We start from the raw sequence: 11516 nt of genomic DNA, 5'->3' as shown, positions 1-11516 counted from the left end.
GTCAAAACAAGTCTTTTTTCTTTACAAGTTACCCAGTCTCAGGTATTCTAAAAATAAACCAACATGCTTTTAGAATAGCATCAAATTTTTACTTTAAAATCCTTGACTTGCAGGGACCAGCAGTTGGCGTAATGGCTAAGTCACTGGACTCCCATGTAGTCAATTGCGGTTCAAGTCCCAGACCTGGTGGCTTAAAACTCATGCCAGGTGCGTGTGTGTGTATGCCCAAGATCCCAAGAGGAGAATGGAGGAGAAGGGATTGCGGCATGGCCATCCTCCCTCGGGGGTGATTTCTCGCTTTCTGTGTCTCTGTCTCTCTCTTTCTGGTGAGTGCCCGCACCTTATAGCAAAAAACCTCTCCAAAAGAAATTTTTTTTTTGACTTGCAAATTTCAGGAGAAATTTTGCTTATTTTCTAGGCAGGCTTGGGATCCTTACCAGTAAATTATTTACCGTACTTTTTTTTTTTTTTTAAGTTTTTTTCCTATAGGGCGTGTGTGCTCGGCAGACAGAGAGAGACATAGAGACAGAAAGTGAGAAATCATCCCCCAGGTGGGGTGGCCACGCCACAATCCCTTCTCCTCCATTCTCCTCTCAGGATCTTGGGCACGCACGCACACACACCCGGCGTGAGTTTTAAGCCTCTGGGTCCAGGATGCAAACCATGGTCGACTACATGGGAGTCCAGCGAGATAGCCATTACGCTAACTGCTGGTTCCCATTTACCGTACATTTTTAAGAATTGAATAAGAATTTTCCTCAGGGGACCAGCAGTTGGCATAATGGCTATGTCGCTGGACTCCCACATAGTTGACCGCGGTTCGAGTCCCAGACCCGGTGACTTAAAACTCATGCCGGGCGCATGTGCGTGTGTGCCCAAGATCCTGAGAGGAGAATGGAGGAGAAGGGATTGCAGAGTGGCCATCCCCCCCTGGGGGGTGATTTCTCACTTTCTGTCTCTCTGTCTCTCTTTCTATCTGTCTGGCAAGTGCACGCGCCCTATGGCAAAAAAACAAAAAACCAAACAAACAAAAATACTCTCCAAAAAAAAAAAAGAATTTTCCTCAGCCATTAGCCATTTCATGTTATCCCTGCACACAGATACACACAGACACATGCACATATACACATGCACCTGGCATATTTCTCAAGCTACTGTGTCTGAGACTTGAATGCTCAGTCAATCTTGTGGGATCCAGCCCTTTTCTACCATCATGCCACTGACTGGCCTGAGATTTAATTTTTTAACACATTTTTTTCCATTATCTTTCTCTTGTCAAATTGGTAGCTTTGCGCCTGTAAGCTTAAGAAAACATATGAAATGATAACAAATCAAAGATTATCCATTTTTGTTCTACAAAAGCATAACGTTTCCTGTGTCATAGGAAAGGTATTCAGGGCACAGCTCAAGTAACATAAGCATAGAGACAAATGTGCGGTTCATCAGAGATGGAGGGGGTGAGGGAACACGGGAATGTGGAAGTCTTGTGGATCCACAGAGTAGGGAAGACTCATGTCCTGCTCTAAAAAGCATGGCCCAGGAAGTAGAAAGACCTAAGAGGGATCATGGTCAACTTTAAAAACCCTTGTTCCACGCAAGAAGTGATGCACAACAGAAAAGAACCACTGGACTGGAGAGGCCAGGCAACTGAGGAAGCCATCCAACCAACTCTTGGATGATGGAAGGGCCTTGGCACAGAGTAACGACTGTAACTACATCAGGGAAGGGAAAGGAGACCGTGCTGGAGTTGGATGGACATCAGCTTGTTTTGTATCTTGTTTGTTTCTGCCAACTGAGTGGAATGGAGACTTGGAGTCAGACATTAAGTTGTAGAAAATGTATTTCTTAGACAACTGAGTTTCTAAACTGAGATTCGTAGCTGCTGTGCTAAATATTTAGCAGTGTAATAATGTGCTTAATGTCTGCCCCTCTTCTAGGCTACAAGCTCTTTGAAAGTAGGGACTCCGTGTTTTGCCCACCACCCAGTATTGCCAGCACTTAAAACAGTACCTCCATAGAGCGGTAATGCAACAAGTATTTGTTGAACAAGTGCAATATGAAATTCATAGGGAAGTGGTTTCATGCTTGCTGCTTATCACAACATGGTCTAATATTTTAAATATAATGTCCTCAGTATTCTAACAAAATATCTGAACATCACGGACGGTAAAACATTTTAGCTATGGAAAAGAGAACACAGAGTCAAACTGGAAAGTCAATGGATATAGTCATAACTTTCTTTGTTCTATAGCAATATAAAATCAATTTTTCCTCTAAAGACAAAAACTAAAGTCCAAATCTATGGTCACTTTGCTTTGGTGAGTGTTGCAGTTACTTTGCGAGCTGTTGCAAGTTACTTGGCGAGATTGCATCCCTGCCAGCCATTTTAGGGAAGAAGTTATCGCCCATATGAAGCACCCAGTACAATGCCTGGGACACAGCAGGGCCCTCAGAAAACACAGCTCTCCTGCTGATGATCTCAGAGCCACATCACCATGCTCTGGTCTGAGAACCTCTTTGCCCTTTGTGGTTGGCTGGGTTTTTGCCAAGGCCCCACTCCTCCTGCCAAAGAGACAGACTGTACCCATGACCTCATTTATTCCTTTCCACAACATTTAGGCCTTTTGTCTTGTTTGTTTGGGATTTTATACAATGTTCAAATCCACCCTCAAATCCATAATTCACAAGGCTATTAGCCTTTATTTCCTTATACTAGGATACTCATTTGGTGATAAAACTAAAAGGCTTGCAGTTTATATGGAACTAATTCCTGGGTTAAATAGAAAGCACAACATGGCCATTAAGTTGGAACATATAAAACATCGTTATGAAACTTATAAAAATGAGCACTTCTTTTTTTTTCTTTAAATAGATGAGACATTGACATAGCATCCAGAACAACTAACTCATAAAAAATGCGCTTTTACCGTATCTGCATTTTTCAAATAAGTCAACTATTAAAAGATATGGTGGACTGGCCTAACATGACAGTGGTTAAGTACTTTGCATTGGGAGCTGGATCCCATGTAGCTGGCTGTGGTTCCAGTCCCAGCCCTGGTGGCTTGGAAAACATGCCAGGCATGTGTGTGTGCATGCCTAAAATCCTGATGGGAAGGAGAGATGACGGAAAAAGGATTGCAGCATGGCCATGACCTTTCTCTCTCTGCTGAGTGCATGTTCCCTCTAGCTTAAGGGAGAAAAAAGGAATCTTAAAAAAAAAAAGAAAAGATGGTATCAATACAGCAGAAAGAACAAAGAATCTCAGAATTTTTGAGGAATCTTATATCAAAACTCACCAATTCGATAATACTATTGAATTTTCCAAAGTAGTATACATATTTTAATTATTTATTGGATCTTTTAAAAAAATTGCTACAGGGTACATATGCTTGCTGGAGCAAGAGAGAGACAGAGAAGACAGAGAAGGAAAGTAAGGAAATATTCCCCAGAGGGGATGGCTATGTCACAATCTCTTCTCCATTCTCTCAGGATTTTGGGCATGTACACACAAATATTCATCATGTTTTTCAAGCCACTGGGTCTGGAACTTGAACTGCACAGTCAGCCATGTGGAATCCAGCTACCTCATCCACCCTACTATCGGTTGATCTGAGTCTCCAGAAGCCCAAAATAACAACATCAAAAACATTAAAAGAAAGTAAGTGCCATATCAGTTCTGTTCATACAAAATAAAGCTTTAAATATCAATGATTGTTTTTTAAGATTAAAAAAAGTCAGCTGCTCATTTTATTTTGGATTATTTTGTGTTTATTTGCTTTGGGTTTTCCTCTAACTTTATTGAAATATTATTGACAAATAAAAATCACATCTATGCAAGGCATACATTGTGATGATTTGATAAACATACATTGTGAAATGACTACCACAATCAAATCAATTAGTCCATTCATCATCATCCTTAGTTGTCATTATGCACGTGTGTGTGTGTGTGTGTGTGTGTGTGTTTATGGTAAAGAAACTTCAGATCTAACTCTCTTAGTAAATTTCAAGCAAACAGTACAGCATTATTAATGAGAGTTATTCATCTTTTAACTAAAAGTTTGTACCCCCTTTTCCTTATACCCCAGTTCCTGGTCACTACTTGCTTCTATAAGCTTAAGATTTCATAGCTAAGTGGGGTTATACAGGATTTGTCTTTCTGTGTCTGACTTATTTCACTTGGCATAATGTCCTCAAGATTCATCCATGTTATCACAAACGGTGGAATTTCCTTCCTTTTCGATGGCTGAATATTTCATTTTTCATTCTTTCTTTCTTTCTTTCTTTCTTTCTTTCTTTCTTTCTTTCTTTCTTTCTTTCTTTCTTTCTTCTTTTTAAGGCTTTTGCCATAAGGTACGTGTACTCACCAGAGAGAGACAGAGAGACAGTGAGAGGGAAAGTGAGAAATCACCCCCAGAGGGGATGGCCACACTGCACTCCCTTCTCCAGTGTGATTTTCTAGCCACAGGGTCTGGGACTTGAACCACTGTCAGTTAGATGGGAGTTCAGTGCAATAACCACCATGCTACCTGCTATTCCCAAATATTTTCTTTTTCATATGATGGAAACTGCTAGAAGCATTAAGAATAAATATTAGCCAAGGATGAGCAAGAACTAACTTTGTATTAGAAAATAACAAAAATAAATTAATGCTTTCTAATGAGTTTACAGATTGTAAATTCTTTATAATTTATCAATGCTATAATTAACATTATCTTAATTGATCTTCTGATATTTTTCCATGTAACAAGTTAGAAAATCAATGCAGGGGGACCAGCAGATGGCGTAATGGTTGTGTTGCTGGACTCCCACATAGTTGACTGCAGTTTGAGTTCCGGATCCGGCAGCTTAAAATTCACCCTGGGCATGTGTGCATGCATGCGCAGAATCCCGAGAGAATGAAGGAGAAGGGATTATGGTGTGGCCATTCCCCCTGAGAGGGTGATTTCTCACTTTTTGTCTGTCTTTGTCTCTCCAGTGAGCGCCACCCACTCTATAGCAAATATCTCACTAAAAACAAACCAAAAGACGTTACCAAATAGGCAGTATAAATCTACGAAGATGGTAAGAAGTTTGGTAATAAATGGCTGAATAGTTGCTAGTGCTCTGGGTGTGGTAGTCTTGGTGATGCTGAAGCCCCTTTGGACTTGATAAATGGCACAGATTCACTTGCAATTTTGACCCATCAGTATTGGAGTAGCTTCATCCAGTAACAAAATCATTACTGCTTCTTTGGTCCCTTTCTTCATAAATGACTCTCTTATGTCCCAGTTGTGCAAACCAGAAATCTAGATATCATTTTTGACTGTTCTCCCTCTGTTGCTCTGATGCTCAATCAGTTCTAAGCCCTCCTATTTTTTGACGATCTCATCTTCTCTGCCATGGCATTAGTCTAGGCCACTACCATATCTCATTAAAACTACTACAATGGCCTTTCTCTGTTTCTCTTGCCTAAATCTCACTTCCCTTAATCCGTTCTCCACCATCAGTCAGAGAGGTGGAAAAACAATATTCTTTGAAATAATTTGTATTTTTTTATTCAGAGTCAGAAATTCTTTTAATGAGAGGATAGGTTATTTTGTTTTATTCTTCTAGTTTCCCCGCAGAGAATGGTGATGTCATAAGAACTTTGGTTGATACAATCTTGAGTATTGTTTGAATTAATTTTGTTTTTCTTAACCAGAGATCACAGATAAGAATTCCACAAAATCAGCTAAACAGCTTGTTAGAAAGTGAATCTTTATTCTTTAAGACTTCATGCTATAGCATTCTCAATTAAGGTAAAAGTTTATTAAGAACTAGTGTTTTCAGATGGTTTGCCAAAAGAGAAATTTCATTATTTAGCTATTTGGGATTATGGATTCAGCTTTCTATTTTTTTTCTTTATTTGCCAGAGGTTTCATATACTTGCTGGAGAGGCAGGGAGAGAGAGAGGAAGAAAAAGCCCACTCACTTCCCGCACATGGGATGTGGTCATGCCACAATCCTTTTCCTCCATTTCTCCATCCAGTCAAGATTTTGAGTACACATGTACCCAAGCCTGGCATGTTTTGGGGCTACTGGGCCTGGGTTTGAACTGTGGTCAGCCATGTGCATTCTGGTTCTCAATGCAGTGTGCTTAGGCACTGCATTATGGAGCCAGCCCTCAGCTTTCTATTGTAATAGAACTCTGTGCAGAGAAACATATATATGTACCTAAGTCATAGGTGAAGGATAACAAGGAAGATTCTAGTCAGGGAAAGTCTCCTGAATTCTGCAGAAAAGTTAACTTTTCCAGTTGATTCTGATAGTAAGGGAAGAAGTCAGGCAGGACATGATTACAACTCTAAGAGATACTATCATTGGGACAATTTTACAAAGAAAGATGCCCATGACTTGCTTGAGATCATAGATGTGATTAAATGGGAAGCCATTCTCCAACTCAGAACCTGAGAACCTACATTTTTAAGTGTGATTCCCTATTGTTTTGACATAAAATGTTGCTTTCAGTATCCACAAAGCCCTTAAGAAATGGGTTTTCCCGTTCTAGAGCTAGCCTGTAGAGGTTGAGAGAGTTTTTTAAACTCGCCTTACGTCACTCAGTAGTTGGCAAGGCTGAGGTTGAAACTCATACCTGGCTGCTTCCAAAGTCCATACATTGCCCGTATTGCCTCCCAAGGAAGCATTTGTTTATTGTCTCACTGATGCAGCTAATGGTAAGTAATGGTGTTCAGAAGTGACTGAATAACTGGCAATAATCATAAAAGTACATTTCCAAAACTTTACTATGCTTAGCAAATATTGTTAAAATGAGATTTTGACCAATAAAATGTCAAGAAAGTTAGTATAAATTGGTCAAGAGGATGAGGATGACTTCAAACTTGATTTGGCAACACCATATCAGATTCTCATTCAATCTTCAGCAAAATGAAGGGTTCCATTTTTGTTCTGTTTCTATTCTCTGTTCTCTTTGTCATTTCAGAGGTGAGGAGTGAGGATTTGGTGAAGCTCTGTGGGCGAGAGTACATAAGAACATTCATCTACATCTGTGCTAGCTCCAGGTGGAGAAGGAGTGTGGAGGGGAACCCTCAAGTTCAGCAAGGTAATGCTAATTCATGTGTTTCCTTTGTTAGTTTCATCTGTCTCTTATTTTTTTCAGACTGTTTTCAGAAACAGTTACAGAAACTGTTTGTCTTAAGTGCTTGTTGAGCTATTTATTTTGATATCAACTTGGGGACTGATTATCAAAATGAACAGAATTTGGCTTAGAAAAGAGGTCAGCTTACTACCTTCCCAAAATAAGAATTTTTTTTTTTTTTGTATTCTGCTTGAAGCCATTTGATTGAGCAACTACTTTAATGAGCTCAACATCTATGGCAGTGCTCTGGAGGCCAGAAAAAGGCATGTGATTTCCAGGACAGGTTGGAATAGCGAGATTTTCATACACAAAGAATTATAAAATATGATGATTGGAATTCAGTCAGGTGTTAAATGTGGAAGGAAGGAACAAGGCTAACTTTTACTGAGGCTTCTTAAAGGCCAAGAAGTTTAAGGTGCAACATTTCAATTCCGCCTCTCGATAAGGGTCCTGCAAAGTGAGCAATGTTACCATCATTTACCATTCTCCTTGGAGAAAACTATTCACCCAGATGATAAGCTGTGTGGTTGGGAAGTAAACCAGGTCTATCTGGCTTCAAGAGCCAAGGTCTTTTTTAATTCTATACTCAGTCTTGGGTAGAGAAGAAAGATGATGGACTACAGTAATAACTGACAGCATTGTGGAGGCGGTGGTATTTGACAGAGGCCCTAAGGACAGTAAGATCTGAAGTATGAGAAATGGGATTGGAGAAGAGTGGGAATTCTTGCAGTAGAAATTGTCTGATCAGAATTTCAAAAGTGAGAATGAACCTACTACTTTTCAGAAATAGCAAGACAACCAACTTTACTACATTTTATAACTTTTTAATTGAAGTAACTTAGAAATTAGACTCGAATTCTTTCTGCTAATCCTATATTAAAGTGTGACATAGAATTTATTTATGTAATATTTGTTACTATTTTAGTTTTTTTTTTTTTTTTTTTTGGAGAGTTTTTCGCTAGAGGGGGTGAGTGCTCGCCCGGCGGCGTGAGTGCTCGCCAGACAGTCAGAGAGAGACATAGAGACAGAAAGCGAGAAATCACCCCCAGGGGGGATAGTCACACTGCAATCCCTTCTCCTCCATTCTCCTCTTGGGATCTTGGGCATGCACGCATACGTGCCCGGCGTGAGTTTTAAGCCACCGGATCCGGGACGCGAACCACAGTTGACTACGTGGGAGTCCAGCGACATAGCCATTATGCTAACTGCTGGTTCTCACTATTTTAGTTTTTTAATTCACAAATAATTGTGTGTATTTATCGTGTATAGTATATTATTATGAAATACACATACATTGTAGAATGTCTAAATCGGACTAATTGATGTGACACTAATTCACATGCTTATTTTGTGTTCGTGTGGTGAGAAAACTTAGTATCTACTCTTAGTAATTTTTGAGAGAATAATGCATTGCTATTAGCTGTAGTCACTGTGTTGTACAATAGATCTCTTGAACTTAATCCTCTTGTTTAACTGAAATTTCACATGCTTAAACAACATCTACTCAACCAGCCCCATGCTCTCCATAGCTCTTGGTAAGCACCATTCTCCTCTCTACATTTATTTAGTTATTAGTTAGTTTTCGTCAGAGGGTGCATGCACTGGCCAGAGAAGACAGATAGGGAAAGTGAGAAAGTTAGATAGTCATGCCACAATCCCTTCTTTCTTTCTCCCTCCTTTTGGGATTTCGGGCATGTACACACATGTGCCTGTCTTTTGAGGCCATCAGGTCAGGACTTGAGCAGTGCTCTCTGCCATGTGGGATCTAGTTACCTAACTACCATATCGGCCTGGCCCTCCTCTCTATTTTTATTAATTTGACTTTTACTTAGGTTCCACAGATAAATAAGATCATGCAGTATTTATCTTTCTGTGCCTTGCTTAAGATTCTATTGTAGTAATTGCTTGTACTTGCTACATTTTGTAACAAAAAGTTGAAAATGGAAAAATCTGATTATATAAGAAATATTGCAACCACATGTATGATTGTGAAGGTTCCAATTTGGTTTAGTATTACCTGGATAAACAAAATATTTTAGAATATGGCCTATAGTGTTCATATGTTGATGGGCTAATGCCTTGAAAAATCATAAATTTACCATCAGCGCTTTAATATTGAGGCTCATATTACTAGCTATTAAGAAAAGTAATAGGATTTTTTTTTTTTTTTTTTTTTTTGGAGAGGTTTTTGGTATAGGGCACATGAGCTTGCCAGAAAGACAGAGAGACAGAAAGTAAGAAACTACCCCCCAGAGGGAATGGCCACGCCGCAATCCCTTCTCCTCCATTCTCCTCTCAGGATCTTGGGCATGCATGCACACACGCCCAGCGTGAGTTTAAGCCACCTGGTCTGGGACTCAAACCGCAGTCGACTACATGGGAGTCCAGCAACATAGCCATTATGCTAACTGCTGGTCCCAAAAGTAATAAGGATTTTTAGTCTTAAGAGTATAAATATAATTTATTAGGAATTATACCAATCTCTGGAATATAAACCAAAATGCACTAATACAAATACATTTGAATGATCTCTGAAACCTATTGGGCAGTAGAATTGATGTCTATCATAGCCATAATATTGTTCATTAACTCTTTCATGGATTTCGAAGTGTTCTCTCATACATTATTTGTCTTATTAATTACCGATTTAACAACAAATATTGATTCATCTGATTTTACTTGGTGCTTGCTAGTATGATAAGGTAAGTTTAAAGTGAATTAAAGTGAGAGAACATATCTTATGTGGACTTCAGGAACAGCACTCAGATAAAAACTGCGGGTCCTTTTTTTTTTTTTTTTTTTCAGATAAAGAGATTTAAATCTCCCCTTTGTTCCTTACTGGTCAGCTTTGTAGATCATATATAGAGCTGTTTTTTGTTTATGTGTTTTTGGTTCTTATGTTTTTGTTTATGGCATGTGACTAATGTCTTTGGAAGCTGCTGGTCACTTAGTAGAGGCAGCCAGTGGAAGTCAAGCCCTGACAAGGCTCTGAACTAGCTGAGTGACACTGGGTATGTCACTCCTCTTTGCACTCAAGTTTCCTCCTCTGTAGAATGAGGAAACCTGAGATGATAAGCATGCCCCCAAATGTTGAATCTCTCTGAAACCTGACAACATTAAAAAAAAAGGGCAGGAGGGCTGGCAAGTGGCGCGGTGCTTGAGCACGCTGGACTCCCACATGGTCGACTATGGTTTGAGTCCAGAACTTGGTGGCTTTCTCTCTCGTCAAATTAAAAGTAAAATTTAAAAATTAAAAAAAAAATGAACAAAGTTAAACAGAATAAATAACTCTTTTTAAAAAATTATGTGTACAACTCAGTCTCATCTCAGGATCCAATTAATTTGCCCAAGAATATAATATGGTTGCTACCTTTGTCAAGACTCTCTAAGGAGGTATGATTTTTCTCTTTATACAGCTGAGAGGCAAAACTTGCAGCTCCCTAAACATGAGGTTTCTATGGAAAATGCAGCCCGTAACTTTCCAAAGATGGATTTCTTAGGGGAAGAACGTCTTCAGGGTGGACAGGTGCCCACTGAAGAAGGGCTCTGGAAGTCAAAGGAGCATTCGGTGATGTTAAGAGAAGATTTACAAACTTTGTGTTGCACCGATGGCTGTTCCATGGCTGATATGAGCAGATTTTGTTAAGACAAGAGCAAACATCCAGCGGCTGGCTGGGCTCTAGTGCGTGTTTAATCATAGTGTTTTACTGCCTGTGTATATCATGTCATGAACACAATGGCTCTCGGGTAAACAATCCTTCTTTACTGAAAGGTGCGGCTGAATGGTTAAAACCACAGTGATGTCTGTTTTCTCCCTTTGCCAAGGCGAATGCACTGTTCTTTTCAAATTCTAACTAATGCTTTGAAATTTCAAGTGCTGTGCAAAATTGCAATAAAAGTTCCATAAACCAAGCTCAGTGTAATTTCTTCCTTTTAAAAATAGAATTGTAAATAAGCTTTAACTGTAAACAGAAAAATACCGATGGTAGGAAACCTAAAAAATAGACATCAAAAGAAAATAAAAACTGAGGCCATAAAGTGATGTGGTGGTTAAGGGCACTGGACTCCCATATGGATGACCACGGTTTGAGTCCTGGACCTGGCATCTTCCTTTCTCATTTTCCCTCTCTCTCTCTTTCTCTCTCTTTCTCTTTCACTCTATCCCTCTCTGGTAAATTAAAATAAATAGATAAATAAACAAATAAAATAATAATTTCAGAAAAGAAAAATCAGCTGATATTTTATTATCCAAAAATAACTATCCTCTTTTAAATTTTGAGTGACTGCCTATTACCCCTGCAAACTTAAACATTGATTAATAGGCAAGTATGAAAATCTAAACAAAGTGCTTTTTTCAAAGAACCTCAGAGTGCTCAATAAATGTTTTCTAATCCATGTG

At 39.2% G+C, this 11516-nt stretch overlaps 1 protein-coding gene across 1 annotated transcript; it reads left to right on the top strand.

Moving 5' to 3' along the window:
- The first annotated feature begins 6906 nt into the window (after window positions 1-6906).
- Window positions 6907-10763, top strand: INSL5 (insulin like 5). The gene is made up of 2 exons (XM_006171405.1): window positions 6907-7081; window positions 10534-10763. The coding sequence occupies exons 1-2, from the start codon at window positions 6907-6909 to the stop codon at window positions 10761-10763; spliced, it is 405 nt and encodes a 134-aa protein (XP_006171467.1).
- The last annotated feature ends 753 nt before the right edge of the window (window positions 10764-11516 follow it).

This window comes from Tupaia chinensis, unplaced genomic scaffold, assembly GCF_000334495.1.
Source record: "Tupaia chinensis unplaced genomic scaffold, TupChi_1.0 Scaffold149502_1, whole genome shotgun sequence".
NCBI lineage: Eukaryota > Metazoa > Chordata > Mammalia > Scandentia > Tupaiidae > Tupaia > Tupaia belangeri.
Note: the sequence above shows the minus strand (reverse complement) of the source record. Positions and strands in the feature narration are given on the sequence as shown.